The sequence below is a fragment of the Poecilia latipinna genome, unplaced genomic scaffold (assembly GCF_001443285.1).
Source record: "Poecilia latipinna isolate Pla-1442-1.1 unplaced genomic scaffold, P_latipinna-1.0 Scaffold212, whole genome shotgun sequence".
Lineage (NCBI taxonomy): Eukaryota > Metazoa > Chordata > Actinopteri > Cyprinodontiformes > Poeciliidae > Poecilia > Poecilia latipinna.
Genome location: NW_015112828.1, coordinates 1 through 22,834, shown reverse-complemented (window position 1 = coordinate 22,834; position 22,834 = coordinate 1). Strand labels below are relative to the sequence as shown.

The window sequence follows — 22,834 nt, the reverse complement described above, 5'->3', positions numbered from 1 at the left end:
CACCCCAGCCCTTTTTAGGGTGTCCCATCCAAAAAGGCCCCAGAGAAAAGGACCATTCAAAAAAAAAAAAAAAAAAAAAAAAAAAAAAAACAACATGGGGGGAAAGTAAACTGAATTTATACAATACAACATCTGCAGCATATGGATTTGTTGTGTCAGTGTGTAACTAGCACCCCTCAGAGACAGCAGCATCATGTTCGGCAGACCATCCTTATTAGCTTGTTTGCATTCACAGCCGATCCCAAGCGGCAGCTAAAGCAAGAGATGCTGTCAGGCAGCCCTGCATTATATACAGCCTCATCAGCAGATATACGATGCACAAGCAGGCAGTCGAACAAGGCTCCCTTTACGATCTCTTTCACGCCTCATACCATCACATCGACACTTACAAAGGACATGTCATGTGCATAATCCTTTAAGCGCTGCGATAAATAATCTTCATCGTATCCACACTAACAGATGTGTGTTAATCACAGAGCGACCAAGAGGTAAAAGTAAAAGAGACACCAACTTTCTCTCTGAGATGCAGGCAGATGTCCTGCTGGTGCTGGCGGTCTCTGTGGTGCTCCAGCTCCTCCTGGTGGGCGTGTTTCGCCTCCTGCAGCGTGTCCAGGGCCCTGTCCAGGAGCTCCTGCGTGTCTCGCTGCCACTGGTGGGTCACGACTCTTATTTGTTTCTGGATGAATCGATGCATGTCGCAGCTACGTCCGTGTTGCAACTGAGATCAAAAGAAGGAACACTGATATGAGACCTTTTCTAAATGTGTTCACTTCATCTGTGCCATGGACATGTGTGTTTTTGTCACATGTAAATGTTTTCAGATCATCCACCTAAATAAATGCAAAAAAAAACTATTTTCAAATTCATTCATTTATTGAGATAACTTATTCTTAACAGGTTATGTAAAAAAAAGAAAAAAAAAAGTATTCACCCTCTGGTTCTGCTCCCACCTGTTTGGAATAACAATATTCAAAGGTTGTTGTGGTACTTTCACGTCACTATGAAGAAATTTTGGACTTTACCTAGGCCACCCCAAAACCTTCATTTCACGTTTTGCAGCTAATAAGTGTTTTTGGTAACACTTTATTTGAAGGGGGGTGAATAAGACTGACATGACACTGTCATAAACATGACATAACACATGTTATGAACATGAATAAGCCTTCATGAATATTTATGACTGTTGTCATAAAGCGTCATTCGGTAAATTATGACACTTTTAATACAAAGTTGACATTATTCAAAATGCTTTTGTTATGACAACTTGACATTAACCAAGAAATCATTACTGTTTAAACTTTACCTTTAATAACATAAAGATACCTAATTTTTAAAGTGCAATCATTAATTCTTTTATAACAAATTTATATCAGTAATGATTTCTTGGTTAATGTCAAGTTGTCATAACAAAGACATTTTGGATAATGTCAACTTTGTATTAAAAGTGTCATAATTTACCGAATGACGCTTTATGACAACAGTCATAAATATTCATGAAGGCTTATTCATGTGCATGACAGGTGTTTATGACAGTGTCATGACAGTCTTATTTACCCCCCTTCAAATAAAGTGTTACCGTGTTTTTTTTGTTTGTTTGTTTTTTCTTGTGTACAACACAAGCCTGTTGTGCACTTGAGCATAACAGGCTGACAAACTGGTTGGACGTTTCTGTGCCAGATCTTCCATCAATCAAATTGTCCAGATCCTTAAGCAGCAATGCTGTCCTACACAATTGATATTTTAAAGTATTGAGCACTGAGTCACTTTTAATTGTGTTGTAATTCTATTTATTGTGTGTTTTTGGAAAGAAAACTGACCCTCTTCACCGTCACTAAATCCACCTAATGGTATAAAGGCGACTGGTTTGATTGAATGACCCCAATGTTTGACTGCCTGTATGATTTTTTTTTTTTTTAAACATAAATACTTTTGAGTTTTACACCAGATGCATCACTATTCCAGAGAATGCTCTATTAAAAATATTGGGGATCATCAGGAAGTTTTTTCATGACAAGGGCCTCGTGTCCTTATTTTGTTTTTAACAAAAATGCTCTCCCAATTTTGCCCAGTGTCTTATCGTTGAATCATGAATGCTGACATTATACCGCAGTAAACGAGGCCTGCAGTATTTTAGACGTTGTTCCAGGCTTCAATCCGTTTTTGAATTTCTTTAGATTTTGCCGTGATGTGTGTCTTTCTGTGACCTTTTAGCCTGCCTCATGTTGCCAGACATGTTCTATCCAAACAGCAGGTGAAATTTAAGAAAGTTTAGTTAATCTATTCATTTAAGGGGGGGGATGTTATATTTTCACACAAGTCCAAGTTTGGTTTAGATGATCATTTTACACAGGTTATCTTTGTCCGATATGAAAAATGACTGGATAATCTAAAGCAAAGGTGACACGAAAAAAACAACAACAAAAAAACAAAAAAGAGGAAACAAGAAGAGAGCAAATGACATGGGAGAACACAAGTATTCTCATATGATTATTTTTTTTAAGATAATGCTGAAGAAGATGATAAAAATTGAGTCACTGCAGCCAAATCCTACTTGTTCTGCATTATGCACCAAATTTATGATGCATTGCAAGAATTTCACAAACATTCTTGCATGACACACTGTCTACACTAAAGGCAGCATTACCACAGGGACACCTTTGTGCCAGATCTAGCTCTGCAGGGGTATGAGACCATCCCTCTCTCCTGGCTGTGAAATGTTCTGAAGGAAAACAGTTCTTTTCGGTGTGAGGACTGCCCGTAGCTATTCATCATTGTGTCAGCACACTCCGAGGCTGCACCACTTGGCTGCCTCATTGGAACAGAGGGAATGATATTCATCTATTGACTAATAGCAGCTAACTGACAGTGTGAAGGCATTAGACGGCTGACTGGTTTTATTGAAAATGAGTGAGCTGACAGACCCGCCGTCGCAACAGAAGTGGCAGGATTAGTCAAGCGAATCCTGTTTATTAATGTGCAACTTTCAGAGATCCACCTTTTTATTCTTCATTCTTGCCCTCTCCTTCACCATTCCCGTTTTAACCCGTGCTTCCAGATGCAGTGAGCACGAAGACATAAATTAACACAACAGCACAAATGAGAATGAAGACACATGGTTCATGCACAGTCTCTCTGTGTCCGTGCATACAGGTTGTCTATTGAGGTCAGTTGTGGCATAAGGACGCATCGAGCTGCACAGAGCCTTCTCTACACACTTGAAGTGTGGCAACACTTTGCTTCAGTGATCCACGTTTCATCTGTGAGATTCTGCTGCATCCTCAATGTCTTAGTTGTCCAGAAAACAGAAAGAATGAGAGAACAGAATAAAAAAATATATATATAGAAGCAGAAAGTGCCTCGTCAAAGTTTTTTTTCGTGGACTTTCTCTTTCAGCTGATAAATTAAACATAATTTATTGGGATTTTATGCAATACAAAGGATTGATTTATGTGACACAAAGAGGCGCATTATAGTGAGGAGTAAGGAGAATCGCACATGGTTTTGGCACTTTTTTTTTCTTTTACAAATAAACAACAAGACTTGCATTTATGAATACTCCTTTTACACCGATACCTTAAACCTTCTGTCAGAAGACACCTAAGCATTATTTAAAAAACTCACCTGTGAAGGTCTTGGATGTTTAATTGAGTAATCAGAGAACAAACAGCATATAAAACAATTTAAATAGTGCACCAAGCATTGTTAAATCCATCATATGAAGATGATGGATTCATAGGACATATATTCCCATAAAACCAATGGGAATATATGGATTGTGTATTCCTAAACTGACAGGCTGGGCAAGAGTTAACCAGAAAAGCAACCAAGAGGCCCATGTTAACTCTGGAGGAGCTACAGAGAGCTACAGCTGAGATGGGAGAATCTCAACCATAATGTGCCATGCACCCTAAAAATATGCACTTTATGGGAAATTGGAAAATTACAAAGCCATTAATGATCCAGTTAGCTGCTGTGGGAAACAGCAACAACGAGAAGGGCTTCGACTGGACATCCCCAGAACATCCACCTTGTTTTCAGCAAAGTCTTTCTGTGTAGATTTAGCTGGATGTTTTACATTGTTTCGCTGGGGGTAGAAAAGTCTCTCCGAAGCCGTAGTTCTTGTGCCGACAGAAACAAATAGTCTTCCAGGATTTTGTTTCAGTAGTAAGCTGTGGTGGAAACACATTTATTTACCTTCTACCCAACTAGATCGATCACAGAAAGTCTGATCAAATTTTACATATGACACCTTATGATATGAAAGACAATGAAATACCCCGTCCAGCAGAGGGAGTTCTTGACAAAGTGAGCCTGAGTCAAATCACCTGACAATAAAACCTCAGAGATTGGTTCAACCTTAGGTCAGCAATACACCCGCAAAATGCAAATCTTCATCATGTGCTATGTATTACACATAAACTGCGGGTTTTTCTAAAGAATTACATTTTTTCAATTTTTTACTTATTAAAGCCTGCTTCAATGTTCTCTACAACTTTGTCTCTGAACTGTCTGCTGTGTTCCTTGGTCCTCATGATGATGTTTGTTTACCAATGTTCACAGTAGAAGTTCGAGGGGTGTGAATAGTTTTGCAAGCCGTTGTTTATTGAACACACCCAAACACACTCACAGAACTAAACAATCACCTGTAGAGGTTTATGGATACTGATCTGTTCATATTTAGCCCGACATCAGAAAAAAAGTCTCTCTAAATTACATAAATTAAAGGTTTTAAAAAAAAAAAAAAGCCTGATAGCGCACTATCATCTATACATATAATCAGAGGGGTTTCACAAAATCAATCTATGCCCACACTGATTAGCAAACCAGTTTAATTATGACTAATAGCTGAATTAGGTGGAGTCAGAGCTGGAAAGTGCAGAGCGCAGTGAAAGAAACGTCTCCTCCCTTCTCGCAACGCCCCCGAGGCTGAATGATCACAGCTCTAAATGCGGTACCCAGCTGGAACTGATATGACGACAGGTCTCTGGGTGCGGGCGAGGGGAGGAGAGAGAGGGCCTGGCGGTTGTCATGGCGATACGAGGCAGTGGCTAGAGCCAGCAGTCCACAGTGTGTGACATGGCACATCCTGCAGCGTGCTGAGCGGATCATTGTCTAGGCTTATCTCAGTTCAGGGTGCTGAGCTACATTGATCAGGGAGACTGGGACACACACTGGAGGGCTGCTTCTGACAGAGAGGGTCAGGATAGGGGCGAGGGAGTGGCATCTGCAAATGACTGCATCAATATATAAAGACTATAAATGCAGGTCACGTGACTTTTTTTTATTATTATTATTATTATTTGCAACAGGATACATTAGGCACAAGCCGTGGAATTCCCTTTGTCAGGTGGAGGTGAAAGTTAAAGGTTTACTTAAAAATAAGGGAAAAACCCAAAGTGCAGGTGTGACTCCAGATTAATGCACCACACAGGAATTGCATAGAAACAGACAGGCTGCAGGAGGACATGAAAAATAGCTCTCTGACTGAGATATTTTTTTATGCAGGAGAGTTGATTGCTGAACAAGGAGAAGGTGATTGATTAGAAACTGAGTGCAGATGTGAGGGAAGTCAAGTATCTGAAGTTGAACTGATGCTGTTTTCCAGTTACCTCTGAAGTCGGAAAACGGTTTGACATCACAGCTGGGTTAACGTAACTGCTAACGTAGCTGGTGAAGTCGGGCTTTCAACACAGCTAGGCTCAAGTCGGCATCGTTTGCAACACCTATTGTTCTATGTTATACTTTCTATAAGCAAACACCACTGTTCATTTGTTCATTTTAGAGTTGCCGGTGCTACGTGATGCAATCTCACATAAACATGTTTCCACCACAGTTTACTACTGAAACTACCACTTTCCCAACGGGAAGTAAACTTTGGAGGGTTTTCCAGTTGATTTTTCTGACTGGGAGATGGGGAATTTCCCACTTCCGACAACAAACAGAAAACAAATGGGGGAAAATGGCCATCAGAACACACTGGAAACATGGGAAACAAGGAAGTAGAAACGTAACAATCCCGAGACACAACCCAACAGGAGAAATGATCAAGATTCGCAACAACAACTTTGAAGAGACAAAATAGATAAGAACTAAAATATTATTCTTTATTAACACCACGCGTGGGAAATTTGAAGTTTAAAATATTGAAGAACCATAACTAGAGACTGTCACTAAGAGCTAAATAAAGATGCATCTCAAGAATCATGAAAATATGAAATATGAAAAGCAAATACTGACAAATCCTAAAATAAGCACAACAGCAATGTCCCGAAGTTCATCACATCCTCACAGTTTTGCAGAGGTTGAAGAATTGGCACTTGGTCAAAATGCAAATAATTCAAACTTTGGCTGAATTGAGATAAAAATCTCAATTCTATTTAAGTTGGGATAATGGGATTGGATCGGAACCCAAATGAACTCGGCAATATTTTTAGGTAGATAAATAAATAAATAAATAAATAAATAAACAAACAAACTAACCAGGTCGAGTCGTGTCCTGTCAGGGAACTGTCTCTGCAGCATGTCAATGCAAAGTGCTTTGTAGTTCGGTACATCATGAGTGTACAGAGACACTGTGAACTGGAAACGTTGATGGTCGTCTGGACTCCAGTCACAGAACCTGAAACATGTTTAACACAGAAATACCACTGCTACTTCAAACAGCACTAACATAAATTGCAACACTGCACTAGTGCAAAAAAGCGACTGTACCAGACGGTATAAAGTATTAAGCAGATTTGTATAATCAACCACCTGAGGAGAAAACCTCGTCTTAATCAGCAGCATAACATGGAGAAAAGTCGCAATGTCAGTACAGACGTGCTTCACTTTATTCTGTGGAGTTCAACGAGTTCTGCATTTCCACATATTTACCAAATAAGAAGTGAACAGGATCAGGATCAGAACAGTTAGATCTATAAACCTATTTCACATCAGAAAAAATAAATACAACTGTACCTACGTGTCATTCTCTTGCAGCTGCTTCGTCAGCGTCTGGAATTTGTCCTGGAACCTCTCTGAGAGGGACTGGAAGGCCTGGATCAGCGAGTCCTTCAGCTCTGGATAAGGGCAGTCTGCATTCAAAACCTCCTCAGGAATGGTTTCTGATCTCACCACAATATATGGAGTACCAATATAGTATTTCTGAAAAGAAAAAAAAAAAAAATCAACCTAATGTTCTGTCCAATCACATATTTTTATGATGTCCAACTATGTTAATGTTTGTATAGTTAGATACATTTAGCTATATTCTTTTTTTAGGCTTTTAAAAAAAGGAAAATAAGAAACTGAATATGTGCTTTGGAAAATTTTAACCCATTTGACTACTTTAACAGGAAGAATGGGTTTTTCAGATGCAAACATTCTTTAAATCAACAGTGGAAATATTCTCCAACAAAGAAATTGTAAAAGAAAAAACAGTGCCATTAATTAGCAAAATCTCTTTGTTGCAGTGTAAAACTAAAATAATGTGTCCTGAATTTCAGAACAAAGCAGAGCACTTTTTTTTCTCCAATCTCATTTCAAGATTAGCCCAAAAAAATTTTTAATAAATACTAATTAGTAAATCCAATTTTAATAAATTTACCTAATCATTTAGGTCTCATCACATGACTTACCTCCTTTCATCCACAAATAAGCAAAAGAACTAAATTGAACCTACAATCCAACAAGAGGAGAAAAACATAAAAACTGAAATAAGACATAGTTGTAGTAACATATTGTGGAAAAATGCCATTGCCTGCCTTCCGTGGCCTACCTAAATCTAGAGTTCTGTACAATAACAATTCATTTAGTATTTTGACAATGTTTCCCTAGATTTAATTGTCAGAGTTCCATGTTTTGCATAGTAAATACATTATTAAACTTTGAAAGGTGAATAATCATGTTATAATTTATTGTTGGTCTGATGGAGTGATCAGCCTGGGCTGACGGGTCACAATCACAACAAGCTCTCTTTCACTGTAAATGTGAGTGTGTCAATTGTTGGAAAACCTTAATACTCTTCTTCTCATACTGTCTTATATGTCCAATTCTGTCCACATTTTCAAAACTCTGAAATTTGTCAAATTTCACTTGCTGTCCAGCAAATGTAAGGTATACACAATATGGAAAATGGCGATCAACTGAGAAACAGTCAAACACGCAGTAATAAACATACCTCAAAGCCAAGGTCCTTGATCTCCTGCTCTATGTCCTGGTACTCTGCATTAAGCTTTGCAATTACATCCATTTGTTGGTCTTTCACAGAATTGATCTGGCAATTCAAGAGTGGCACATAGAAAATGTTGGTGATTTATTTTTATACATACAGTCAATAAAAACATTGATTAGGTGCGCAACTCAACCTAATCATTAGTTTAGTAACAACAGTGTTTAAAAGGAGACTTCTCAGCTTAAATCATTCCACATTTAGTCCTTTACTCATTGAGAATTAGAAAAAACTGATTGAACGATTCTCTGATGGGACCTAATCAGTAGCTGCTTGTTTTCTAAAATGATTCATACACTTATGTTCTTCGAATGGAAACAGACTCTTAGAACAGAGAGAATGAATGGGTCGTATTTTTCTGTCATGAGGGAGAAATTACAAGAAGATAATGTTCATCAATTGCATTGATTTGCTCAGTTGTTTGGCCGTGGGAGGGAATACCCAAAAGGTGTCGACGGCTCCGACTGTATAAATACTGAACAAATTCAAAAGTCTTAAGTGAGCTCCATGGAAGTCATCTGGCAGCCGGAAGATCCTGAGTTCAATTCCAGCTGCTTCCACATGTCAGAGTGCCCTTAAGGCAAAACACTGAACCCCAAGTTTTCTACAGGTATATGGATAACAGAGCTATGCAAAAGAACTGGTTAACTAAAAAAAACAAAATTCACATTTAGTCAATTTACCATTTAGGTTAAATTAACCCATTTCTATCTGTGCCTCGCAAAAGTACTACTGCCCGATAAACAAAATTTTATCAAAATGTACCAGTTTTCACTCAGAATTGAACTGATTTTTTTTAAATAATAGACTTAAAATAGTGTGTCATAATAGTGTATTAACAATATGTGGTTTTCCAAATATTTTCCAAATAAAAATTATATGTAGGCTATATCTGTTCAGTAAAGCTTTGTAAAGCCACTTTTCTCAGTAATTACGGCCAGAAGTCTTCTGGGTTATGTCTCTTCCTGTTTTGGTTACCGAGACACTGGAATATCTACTCAACATTATTTGCAAAAAAGTGGAAACTCCATCAGATTGAAATGACAGCAGATGGATACAACTGACATTTATTCTCATGAATCCTTTATCTAATTTATTGCATGGTAGCTCTGGCTTTATGGTTTGTGCTGTTGCTCTGCAAGAAGGGGTTAACCATAGTTTCAGGTTTTTAGCAGTCTCTGAACTGGTATTGTCTTGTATTTAACTCTATCTTGTCATCTACACGTACCAGTTGGTCTGATCTTCCTAAAGAAAGCATTCTCACAGCATGGTGCTGCAACTGCCATGCTTCACTATGGAAATTATATTATGTTTTTGTCCAGCCTGTCAGTTGCCCAGTTCAGATGGACGGTCATGTGTTGGTAGTTTGTCTTACTCATTCCATCTTCAGAGGGTAGGCAAAACAGTCCTCAATAAAATACCCAAATATTTGAGGTATTATATAACCTTACTCCACTGTGTTCCTTCATCCCCATGATGGTGCTTGCTCACTACTGCCCTCTAATGGTCTTCTCTAATGGTGGATTTATACAGACAGGAAATTACATATAGCTGAACTTCATTGATTTGATGACTTCTGATTTCAACGGTTTGGATTTTATTAAGACATATCAGAGTAAAGACAGATCAAATATTGCTTTTTGTATTCTGCACTACTTTATGTTAGTCCATAACATAAAATCCATAAAGTATACTAAACATACTGAGTATACTGACAAGACACCTGCAAAGGCTTTTGTAAGCCATAGTCTTGATGCAGGAATGTAATATGCTTCCCTTTGGCCTCTGTAATTTAGGTGCATGGCCACTACCTTTTATCTATGATAACTAATTTTTTTGAATTTCATCACAGGGTACATCACTGATTAAATTTTTGTCAACTTTAATTTTACACACAGTGCCTGCAAATTGCATTCTGCCATGTTGCACGACATTACATTTAACCTTGCAAATGTAATGTCCATTCATCCATTCATCATAAAGTCATGAATGGCAATATGAGACAGAGGTACATGATTTAAAGAAACTGAACAAAGAATGATGTACATATTCATACAATAGTATTTGGTGTGTAAGTAGGAGAAGAGTTGGAGAAACAAAAAAGAAAATATAAAAGAAAACAATTTTTTTTTATGTTTAATGTCTGCTTAAAGCATGAAAATGTATTATGAAATAAGTAAAATGTTCAATATGATCACCAAGCATACCATTTGTGTGCAGAGAAATACAAATCCCATAAAAATTGTGGGGTCTGACCATTCTAAGAACTAAGGTTTCACTGGCCATGCAACAGAATGAATGGATTTTGTAATTAGTAACATGCTCTTCATATCAAAAACTGATTTTGTCCATTAAAACCAGGCATGTCAGATACTTTGAGTCTGAAATGTATTAACCAACCAGCAAGGTCAAAGTGTACTGATTATATGCTGTAAAGTATATGATCACTCAATTCTAATAACATTTGAAAATTTCGAGACTTTTGAATTTTCATTCTAAAAGAGTGAGGTATAGATGCTTACTTGCACAGCAACTTTTCTTCCTTGTTTAAAAAGAAGGAGTCAAACTGGCTGTGTGTTTATGTGAGCAGTCAGCTAACAAGAGAACGGGAGCCCATGGGAACCAAACAAGTAGAAGTGAGCAACACAAAGTCGACAATATGTCTGGTCTGAAGTGGTCTGTCTTTAAAAACCAGTCCTTATGCCTTAAGCCTACCATTCATCTCTAGAGCCAACCACAAGCTCTTGGGACTCAAACAAAAAAATTATGACTTTAGGACTGTAAATAGCTAAAAACAAAAAACAAAAAACAAAAAAAAACAACAACAAGGGTTTCATGAATAGATACTCCTGTGCACAAGTTGAGTTCAGTTTGTGAAAAAGAGAGAGTCTGAACTTTGCTGGATGTATAAGACGGACAGCTTTCTACCAGCAGAGTCAATACGTCTCTAAAATGCAGTGTGTGGACTGGGTAAATAAATACAGCCACATAAAACCAAAAGGTGCTAAATTCAATTTTACTTGATTTAACTGATGGACAAAAATCTTTTTTCAATCTGTTAAGAAATGTTGCCAGTCTATGATAAATATAGCCAGTCTTTTTCAAGGTTGCTGTGACTAAACTGCAGACATCCAGTTGCATCTTCATGTCACATCTGAGACATACCTGCTGCTTTACTTGTTCCCAGTCTGACATGCAGTCATTGAGCTGCTGATCCTCCATCTTGCCCAGCCTGATGCACAGGTCATCTTTGAGCTGATACAGAGGCACAACGGTAGCTATTCTGAATGCTTTCCGTTCCATTTCAAGAGATTGCCCTGAACAGCATAAATATATACCCGTGTTATATATATATACAAACAGAGGAGAACAGTTAATGTGACTTACTGTATTTCTGAAGTAAGAAGACGGCAGTGTCTGTTATATCACTTGGCTTGATCTCGTTAAAAAAGTCACGGATATCGTCCTCTGCCTGTTCCCTGTTTTGCAGAAGAGAGAGAAAAGTCAGTTCATATCCACTAAAGGCACTCAGTTCAAAGTGTAGGACAAGAAAAAAAAACCTCATGGCATCTACAAACATATACCATGAGGTTTTACAAAGACACTGTGATAAAACGGGTAAGACACCTGAAATGAACATTCTTTTTTTTTCTTCTCTCAAATAAATGATAGAACAACCTCAAAAATGTCAAGTGAATCCAGCTCAGAATGATTTACGAGCGACATAGCGTTCCCACACCCTTGGGTGTTTAGCCAAGTAAAGGTCAACTGGCAACTGGCAGAGGGCAGTACCGTTAAGCTGCCATGGATAGATCCATCGATGAGCACCTTTTATAAAGCATGTATCACTGTCTATATGACACCATGATTTCAATTCAACATAGGGCAAGATTAAAATTGGTTTCTCCTTTTTAATTTATTTCCGTTTTGTTAATTATAAGCATTCAAACTGCAAAGATCCTGGAATATATTATGAATAAAGGGCAAGTGGGGAAAAAAAAAAAAAAATCCTTACTTGGATGCCAGAAAGACGCAAGAATTTTTATACAGATTTAATTTGTAGTTTGCTAATTGTTTCTGATGGCATAATACGAAATTCTCAAAAAAGAAAGTGTTGAACTTTCCGAACTGTTCCGCGCTCCTGCTTATGACGGGGTTTGTGGAGAGATGAGGAGTTAGAAACATCCATCACACAAGAATAACGGACTTTCACTGAAGGTTTTTCAGACAGGGTGTCTTGTAGCTCTGGTACGAATTGAACTTAAATGGCCTGTGGTGGAAATTACCCACGAATGCTGGCTTTTTAGCAGCTGGCCTTAGGGGTGTTATGACTGTGTGGAAAAAGGACATGGTAACCATAGCGATTTATTTACCAGTGTTCAATGTGACAATGTAGCTTTCACAAGGTATTCTGTGTGTGTGTGTGTGTGTGTGTGTGTGTGTAGGGATGCAAGAAGTGGCATATCTCGATGGCTCATTACTGAGGCTCATAGTTGTGTATATCATTAACCTTGGTTGGCTCAGACACAGTCATCACACAGCCAAACAAGCTGCACCCCAGAGCTAACACTGCCCTTCTCACTTCACAAGGCAGGACACTTCTAGGTCCTGATCACCCACGGCCCATACAGAGAAGGGCAGACAAAGTTTCCCATGAAATGACACAACTATTACCTCCCACTTCTCCTGGTCACTCCACCACCTCAATTCAACCCTTAAAACTCCATCAGGAAATCAACTTAAGCCTCTCTACCTCTTTCCCCCCATGGGCATATTTTTCTTCTTCGATCTGACTTGGTTCCCTCTTTTTTTAAACACCCCCCATCTTTGTCATGCAGATTTCTATGCGGGTGCAATAGGAGCTTAAGCGGAATGGTTTCTTTGTGCGAGAAGCTGATTCAGAAAACTGCAGCAGATAATGACAAGCAGTTATAGTGGGTACTTACTCAGCTTTTTGCAGCCTGGGGCATTCTCTGCTCCACACCTGCCGGTGCTGTCGTAATAAGGAGTTCTCCTTGGTTGCCTTGGCTGCACAGCACGTCTTCTGAACCTATAAAACAAGGTTTATTCCACAAGAAGAAAAGAGAGTCCTTAAAGGGGATTCTTGCTTTTAAATGTCTATAACTTATAACCTGGAGGGGGAAAAAAAAAACACTTATTTGACTCTTGAATTCATAAAGTTTTTGAAACCGAGTTCAAAAATGACCATTTAGAATTAACGGCATTACAGACAGAGCTGTGAGACAGGTGACGTTTTAATAAGAAAATGTAAGCTTTTTAGATCAAAATTTTACTGTTGTCTTGATTAGCATAATTGTATGTGTGAGTCTCATAAGCTGAGGTAAATCAGCTGAAACCCCCAAATAAACAGTGGAAAATTCAAATAATCAAGGAGACACATGCATGATATGCATGAGGCATGTTATTAGGAGAGGAAGAAGGACGCAACACTCTTAATCTGGTAACATTTCTTTTGCTTTTTCATTGCGGCCCGTTCTTCAGAGAACTGTTAGGGCTGACATTCTTTATTTTATTTTTGTTTTTATGCACAGACCAGTGATTCATTTAATTGTACTAAACAAAATCTCACATACAGCGTCACATACATTGGTACAGTGTGTTCATCACAAACAGGACGTCTAAAGGATTTTGGTGCTAATTTATGGCCCGTTTGTGTGTTGGAAGGCGGCTGCTGTTTATACATAAAAAATGTGCACATGTTCAGCTGAACATCTATCCTTAATCTAACATCCATGTTAGAATAAAGCAAAAATGGTTCACACACACTTTTACAAGCATAGACAAGTTTCTAGTATAATCCTAACTACATTTTCAAAATGTCTGACGGCAAACAAGTTCACTCTGAAAGCAGACTGCAAGATGCTAAAAAGTTTTCAAAAATCCCAAACTGTCATCACGAGCAGGATCTTGCTACTGTTAATATACACATGTGTGTCTGTGCAACCAGAAATAGACTACGGTACACAAGTTTAGTTTTCATGAGAGGTGGGCACTGTGGAAAGCTTTCCTCTCTGAGAAAAACATGAAGGCAGCAGAGAATCCGGACAAAGAGCAGAACTTCTGAAAAGCATATCAAGGAAATATTCGGAAACTTAACTAAAAGTATCATGGTTGGGATTGTTTTTGCTGCAGCAGGACATGACCATCACAAAATCTACCATAACTTCTAGTATATGTCAGAGGGTGCTTGAAGAATTGGACTGTGCAACATGATAACCACCTCTAAATACTGGTAAATCTACAAAGGATAGACAGAAAGTCTTGAAATTGAAAGTCCGAGGCTGGATTAAGGATTAGATTTTTGTCTTTTAAAGATGCTGTTGGATGATTTGAAATACCCTGTAAGAAACGCCAAACACATAGCTGAAAGTGATAAGTGGGGAAATCTCTCCTAGGAAGGATGTCAGATATTGACAGAGGGCTACTAGAGAATCAGCTAAAGAGGATAACATCAGCTATTCATTTTAGGTAGTAAGATATTCTAACCTTTTCTTCAGCTACTAAACACATTCTATTTTTGTTAATACAGTTTTCAGAAGTAAAAATGTTTTTGTTCTTATTTAAATGCCTTTAAATCACTTTCGTTCACTAATATGAAAAAACAAAATCTGATTAGACATCGATATGTGAACATTTCTTAGTGAAGAAGAGAATATTTAATGGGGTGTCAACCTAAGAGTCCCATCTCGCCAAAATAAAACAATCCATCAGAATGGGCCTTAAGTTAGTGTATAAAATTATATGGTAATTTTATTTTTTCTGTCCTGAGTTGAGTCAAATAAGAAAACCTACAGCAACAATATGGCGGTCCACAGCTTGTAACAGATTCATGGTACTCCTGAAAGTCCTCTTAATACTGAGCCGTGGAATTACTGTGTATATCCAAAGCTTTCTATCCTCAGTTTCAGGCTGTACTGTTTAAATCCATGACCTTCCCAACAGAGGACCTTTTTACAAGGAACACTTAATCTTTGGGGAAAAGGAAAAACATGTTACCAATAAAACAAAAGATAGTTCTGTGAATATTTTATTTTTGTTCTAAAACAAAATATTCAGTTTGGTAGATATTAAGCAATAGCCATGTAATAATCACAAAGGAACACACATTGCTGTCCATTGCTCCATTTGAAAAATATACCAGTGATTGATGCTCAAATTCTACTGAATCTTAAATATAACAAGGAAATAGATTGTGAGAGCCAGATTGACTGTCTTTCCCTGTTAGTTCATCCATCCAACTCTTCTCTATGCCCACTTGGGGACAACTGCATATCTGCAGCAAGTAATGTTGGATCCCACTGGGGGCAGGACCAGAACCTGCTGGAGGGGTCATTTACAATATACATTTTTTATGGGCTGGAAACACCTTGGAATTCCCCAAAATAAGATGGAGAGTCTGGGATTCCCTACTGATCCTTTCCATAATTAATGGATCTTGGATAAGAAGAACGCCATGGATGCTCCACTCTTTCGATCCAGTGAATTGTTTGCTAGTTCTTCCTATGTTTTGTTCAAACAATCAGGTATTGGGGCATGGAGATGCCCTTGTGGGCACCTTGACCACTTGTCAACCATTCTGTTTATATCTAGTGGTGAGATATTATTAGTTTGCTTTATTTCGTAGGAAATATTGATAGTATGAGATAACTGCTCCTGAATATCATTGTCTTTCTATTTTAACTCTTTTATAAGTAAACAGATAAATACATTTTGTCTTTTTAGTCGCCGTTTTTTAAAAAAAATGCTTTTGTTCTATTTCTTTTAACCTAACCTTGGTGCACAACAGACCTCACCCCAAAGGCTTACAGTGTATTTTACAGAAAAAAATAGTGTTTTTAAACACAGCCTGAATTACCCACAATATAAAACACATTTCAAACTTGTAGCAACTCAGAATCATTTATTTACCTTCCATGTTGTCACCGAGAGAGATGCTGAAAAGGGCTTCCCTTCAGCTGTGTGACTGAACGTGAACACATAGGCCGTCTTATCTTTAATGTGCAGAAAGCCGCATTGGAACAAGCCAAAGGCATGATGCAAAAAGACTTCTGACAGCTCACCAATTAAAACAACATAGGCCTAACACCTTAATCACCACTGGCGTCACAATAACTGCTCTGCTTAGTCATACAACTAAGAACTTAAAATGGTTTCCTTTAAAACAACAAAGAATTAAATTAAAATTTGCAAAGATGTTATTCTCCACCACAGTATTATTAATACACCCATTCATATTTCTGGACCGAGTAAAAGTGAAAAACAGTACTTTGTAAGTGTTTGATTCATGTAGTCAAAATATGCTATTTTAATATGTATATCAAATAGCATATCAAGTCATGCTGTGTTATAATCACTCGTCAAACTCAGGTTTTTGTCAGCTTGTGCTCTGGTAAGGGTACAGAATGTCTTTACAGCAATTTCCTCCTCATTTGCTGCTAAATCACAGCGTTAGCAAATGTACCAGGAATTCATACTGCATTGTTTTAGGGCATGGATGATCCTGATTACCAAAATCTACCTTTTGTCCAATGAGATGGTACTCCCGACGTCTGGCATCAACAAAGGCTTGCAGCGTTTCATATTCAGCCAGTTTGTACATGGGGCCGCCAACACCGTTTTTCATCCGCAGTGTCAGTTTTTCTGCATGGATGAAAGCAAATGATATGGCTGAATTGGAATCCTTGAAACTCTTGAAAATCTCATCAGTTATTGTCTGAGGTGAACCAAACTAAGAAAATAATACAGGGGCAGACAGAGGGACTACATCGATTGCAAACTATATGTATATTTCAGAAACTACTGCAAGGAGTGGGTTTAGCAGACAGTAAGCTCAAGCTGTCAGACATATTTTTCTAAGTGCTTCACCTGCTACTCTGCGAGGAAGGTGAAGGAACACAAAGCAACGTAGCCTCTGACAAAAACATCAAAAACATGACAGCACCTGGGGCTTTTAACGGGTTTAGTGAGCCAGAGATATACAAAAGTTCAGTAGGCCACTTTATTAGTAGTCAGGAATCTCGAGCCAATTCTCACCTGCTTCTTGTGCCCTGTAGCTTGTTATGAATCTGGGTAGATTCCCTCCACTTATTTGGTCCATATTTAATAAATTAGATTCCCTTACAAATAAAAAAAAAGATCATTGCATTTTTAAAAATCATAAAGACAAAATAGGCACATTGCTCTACAGATACACAGGCAAAAATAAATAAATCAGGCTATATCTTGTTTTACAAAATCTCTGAGGAAAGTGCTTATAAATATGGAGAATCAGAAACAGTAAGTCAAATTACTGCAACTCTGCATCACAACAAATGCAGAGTTGTGCAGACTGCAAACAACAAATGTTGTGATAGTGCAAAGTTCACTGTAAATATATCAAAAACAATGCCAGTTTTTAAAATAATCAAACACAAAGTTGCATCAACAAAATATTACACAGAATTTTTAATAATATGAGTAAAATATAATTCTGGATTATCATTGTGATTGTAAAGGTCTCCAGAATGCGTTTTCATTTTTGTTTCCAACAAATTTAAAGCAACCTCTATGATTATTGGTGTATAAAGGTTTGTAAAAAGGTCAATATATATGTATATATATATATTTATTGCAGTAGTGTTATTTGACATCAAAGGAGGTAAAGCCTATCTTTAAAGAGGTGCATTATTCAGTGTGAAAAATTCCACAAATTAGAATATTATTTGATTATTTCTGATTATTTGCTCTTCTTTTCAAAAGGTTTGTGGTACTATGCACTCCAACAGGATGCATATCACTTCCATGTCTTTTAAAAGAGAAACAAGCCTGCAGTATCTCAGATCCTCCATTATACTTAAGAGTGGGCATGAGACCATGAAGTGAAGCCAAAAAGCTTAATCTTAGCCTAATTTGACCAAAGCATGCATTTCCTGTTAAAATACGGAGATTGGGTGACCCCTAAAGATGCTGCTCTTTATATATATATACACGTATATTTTACTGGTCTGATGTATGATTCTAATCTCAAATGTCATATTTTATTACCTAAGATCAAAATCTTATTAACAGAAATAGACTCGAAAACATCAATCTGTTGAGTAATTAATGGATATAATGTGTTTCACTTAATAAATTGGATTACTGAAATTAAGTTTTCAATATCATCTTAATTTACTGAATATGACTGTATTTTAAAAACAATAGTGTCCATAATGTAGAAAACACGCCATATGTTGAGATGTTAGCCACATAAACTCTAATAAATTTCCAGATATCTGGAAATTTGTGAATAATAAGTTTGTTTTTTAATAATCGACAATCCTAAAAAAAATAGCTACTACAGGATAAGCACTTCTCGATGTCCATATCGCATCAAAAATACAAATAAACCTGGAAGTTATTAGAAAAAGCATGAGCAGCGAACGTCAACTTCTAAAATCAAACAAATTAGACTTCAATAAATTGTAATGGGTTACCTTTACATAGGTCTTATAAGTATTCGTTGTCATGCCAGAAAAATCAACATCTATTTACTTACTAAACCATCTGACTTACCTAGTGTCCCTCTCTTTAGTGTATAGGTTGACAAACCACAGTAACCACGGTAACTGTCATCTCTTCTCTAACTGGTCATTTCAAGCGTACGTACCTCCTCGGAAACGCCTACTTATCATGCCACAACCAATCAGGAGTGCACTTTGGTTTCCCACATTCCCAGTTACGTCATGTCAGTTCGCTCTGCCTGGGACTGCTGCTAGAAGCAGGGAAGGGGTTATCTCTTCTTCCCCTCCAGTATGGACACGAGTTTCGTTCTTCCACATGCATGGGAGTAAACTGGACTTTACAGATGAAGTTACGCATTTCCACGTAGGTCCGAGCCACAGCTCAGCCCAGCGCAGCAACTGTCCTCCAAGGTATGTGAATTGTTCTTTTCTTGTTTGTTTTTCATGGCATTTCCAACTGCAGAGTAATTTAGGAGGGTAGAGCATCTCTGCTTCGCGGAGAAGAAGCAGGAGGGAACGGGCAGCTGGTTCAACTCTGAAAGTCTCGTTTTTCGGAGAAAACCAAGAGGGAGCGCTTTATGTGCGAGTGAAAGAGAAGATAAGCTATTTTAAAGCTTCTTCTCTGCGGGAAACAATCCAATTCCCCGCTAATCTTCTTCTTTGGACCGTTTCCTCGCAGACCGCGCTCACCTTTCAGGGAGAGTCCTCGCGCTGTTTCTTCATGTCGTCCCTAACCGTTGCTGGGAAAACTTAACCGGATAGCGCAAAGAAACAGTTTCTGCACCAGTTTTTTCTTAAAAAGAACTCACTGTATTAAGTGAATATGCCACTGTAACCTTGCGTTGTAAGCGGTAAAGTAAAAGGCAGGTGAGTTTTAGGAGTGTGGGAATCTCTGGAATGCGAGTTTGCAGAGAGGCGGAGATCCTAATTTCTCCTGCCCCCACTAGATTGACTTTATCTTTTTTTTTTTTTTTTGAACTCCCACGTTTTACTCGCTACGTTCAAACTACGCCATATTTAATTACCCTAATCTGCATTTTTTTAAACCCAGGGGCGTTTCTTCAAGCTCCCATTGGTGTGTATTGTGCAGAAAACCGACCAAAAGATAATGGACTTCGTTGCCACCGTGACTGCTTGAGAAAAACTCTAATTATCTAAGCTAATGTTTTTACGTGCAGCATGCTTACAACGGTACTTATTGGGTAATTGTCTCAAATCTCATGCCACTCACCCAAGGATTACATTATTAGTAAAGGATGTCAGATTCATGGGAATTTTCTGTTGCTGCTTAATTAATTCAGTGGTCTAGACTTTATCCTAATTGTAACACTGCACACATAGGGATAACAGGTAAAGTGATTATTGGTCTCAGTTTATAATGACAGCACATAGTTTTAAAGGCAAAGAGGGGGGAATTTTAACAAAATTTACATATGTTGACCCTTTTTTGTTTTAAGGTTAGGGTTTTTTGATACATTGAAATTTTATGCAAATGTTGCTATGTGCAAAATATGTCCAATGACATTTGCGATCCCAATAGGAATATTTGCAAAAGGTCAAAGCACTGTTTGGATACAGTGTTTGGTAGACTAAATTAATTCAAGTCAATGCATGAAAACTTTGCTTTACAGTTGCCACTTGCATCTTCTCCATAGCCCATGACTGATAGAGCTTAGTGAGCAAGATCATGAAGGTCAGAAAGAAAGAGAGAGAGGTTGAGGCATTGGGATGACACATTCTTTGTATGTTTCATAAACAGAAATATATATATTTTTAATTTAATATCAAAGTAGAAAATACATGGTGTGATACATTACATTAATGAAAGGACAAAAAAAATCACAGAACTAACAAAGAAAAAGAAAGGTATTGTGTTTTAAAGAATGAGCATTATTAACAGAAATATTTAATATTTTTCTTGTAAGTGGAGGAAAAGTGAGGCTTTCAATCAACCAACTTAACAGCAGCAACAGGTGGGAGAGGGGTGGCAGTGTGCTATTTAAATGCATGCAACTATTCCATTACTACTTTATTTATTTGTGTAAATGAATAAGGGACTTTACAAACACCTGTCAAGTCCCTTTTTCCACCCAAATTCGAAATGGAATGGATTTGATTTAGTTGGTAATATAGGGCACCGTCTAATGCAGCACAAACTACATTATTGAGTCTCTACTTCATTCTGTAGCTTACACCATACATAAATCCTGGTTTATAGGACGTTCTTGGGGTTTTCTGCTAAAGTAAAACCACCCTCAAAACAGTTAATTTATTTTCAGAATAGACATTCACTTATTTAATAACAACTTCCCACAAAAATATGGTACCATTATTTGAGCTGAGTGCAATAACTTTGCATAGTCATTAGTGATGCTTAATTTGCATAAAAGCAATCACAAGAGAAAACAAAAATGTCATTTTCTAATCGCCATAAATATTCCCACATGATTTTTCCCTTGTTTTGAACTTCAGCTGGTTTTTCCTGTTTTTTTGTTTTGTTTTTCGTGCTTCTCCTTTTTTGTCAATCACATATTTTTACTTCAGAGCTTTTAACAACTGCTTTTCTATTGACATATCATATTTTTTAAATTAAAAAGAAAGTATTACAGCTTACACTTGCATGTCTTCCTTCTAAAGCCAAATTGGAAATGTAAGCTCATTAAAAGAGGCGGTTTCTTGCTTGTTTGTTCTTCCAACAAATGGTGAAAGTCAGTCTAATAAATGAAGATTGAACAGTTTATTGAAACATCTGGAATAGCATTGCAACCCCACTTCTAAGGCTTTAAATGGTTCGAAAAACATTATCATCTAATTGTTTTGGGGTAATGAAGTCTACACATTTTGGTAATGATTGTAGTCCTTGTCTCCTCCTGCCTCTGAAAAGGAGCATTCTCAAGTTTCAGCTTTCATCATGCAGAAGTAGACAGGTTATCTGCATGCCAAGTCAGTTTTATACTGGAACACTAGAAGTTCAGATGCTTCGCTGCCTCTTGCAGTCATCCTCCCTTTTTCTCACACCGTCAGACCTAAGCACAGATACTCAGTGAAACCCTCCCCTCGTGATTCACATTACTGCACTGCTTACACACAGCCTCACAGCTGACAACCATCAGGGGTGGTTTTCTTTGGAATCGAAAGAGCAAGACGGAGCCAGACTTTTCCACTATCTTTTGTTGGTGCTTTGCAGTTTTTAGCTTCTAAAGCACAACACTTTGTTTGGCCCATTGGATGTTCATTTTTAATTTTCAGAGGACTTCTTGTACAACTTGATCAAATTATTTCATCATGGTACTTCTTGTTCATTGTTCTTTGAGAAAAGTGTGATTTGTTTAAAGAGCAACGTGAATTGCCTCACATGTGTGCTAGCACTATTATGTGTTTGGGGAAGGCATTCTTTATATAGAAGAAACAACCCCATCCTGCAGCAGACAAAACCGCAACCATAGCAAAGGTCGGTGGTGTGATTATTTGACCCAGACTTCATGGTGAGTTCTTTTTAATGGAAACTGACAAGAGCTGAATAGCTTGGTAGTCTTTGGCAGGTCTGTTCTCCTTATGCTTTTTCACCCCCTAAATTCTGGCTAACATCAAGGCTTAATCCTTTACCCCCACATTGCGTGTCAGATTTCCTTTTTTTTAAGCTACAGTCAAAAAGAAGCCCCCTCCCACACTATTCCCCACCAATTTCTTGGAAAGAGAAAGTATTTTTCCAGTCCCTTACTTCATAGGCTGTAAGCTTGGAAACAAAGTGGTGAGCTTTCTTTGTGTCTGTGCTAAAGAGCCCCCCAAGCACCCTCTCCACCCTTCCAGTTCGTCAAGACAAATTCAGTGTCCATTGTGTGCAACTCAGTCAGTTCTAATCCCTGAAAGTTTTTACTGCATATTTTGTTCAATTAGTGTTTCACCAATGGACACACCATGCAGACATAATGTACAAGAACACTTAAGTAAATAAAAATATAATCTTTTGGTTGAAGAGAGAAAAATCTTTATACTCATCGAACGATGTACTTAATTTATTTTATTTCATTTTGCTGTTAGTGGCTCATGCAATATGGAGAGCCATTTGCGCCAAAATTAAATAAATAAATAAATGGGTTAAATAAATAAAAAAATGAGTAAA

General features: G+C 37.7%; 1 protein-coding gene across 2 annotated transcripts in view; it reads right to left on the bottom strand.

The window, feature by feature from the left end:
• Positions 1-19,641, bottom strand: part of LOC106946913 (coiled-coil domain-containing protein 148) — a 39,508-nt gene extending 19,867 nt beyond the window's left edge. Inside the window, exons 1-10 of one of the 2 annotated variants that reach the window (XM_015031605.1) lie at positions 18,858-19,641; positions 17,264-17,346; positions 16,749-16,870; positions 13,156-13,259; positions 11,597-11,688; positions 11,375-11,526; positions 8,159-8,254; positions 6,962-7,143; positions 6,481-6,619; positions 512-718 (exon numbers count right to left, since the gene is read on the bottom strand). In XM_015031605.1, coding sequence (XP_014887091.1) covers positions 512-718; positions 6,481-6,619; positions 6,962-7,143; positions 8,159-8,254; positions 11,375-11,526; positions 11,597-11,688; positions 13,156-13,259; positions 16,749-16,870; positions 17,264-17,327 — 1,158 coding nt within the window. In that variant the 5' untranslated portion in view covers positions 17,328-17,346; positions 18,858-19,641. Of the gene's footprint in view, positions 1-511; positions 719-6,480; positions 6,620-6,961; positions 7,144-8,158; positions 8,255-11,374; positions 11,527-11,596; positions 11,689-13,155; positions 13,260-16,748; positions 16,871-17,263; positions 17,347-18,763; positions 18,824-18,857 lie in introns of those variants that run through there. The other variant, XM_015031606.1, reaches the window with a different exon arrangement.
• Positions 19,642-22,834: the final 3,193 nt, after the last annotated feature.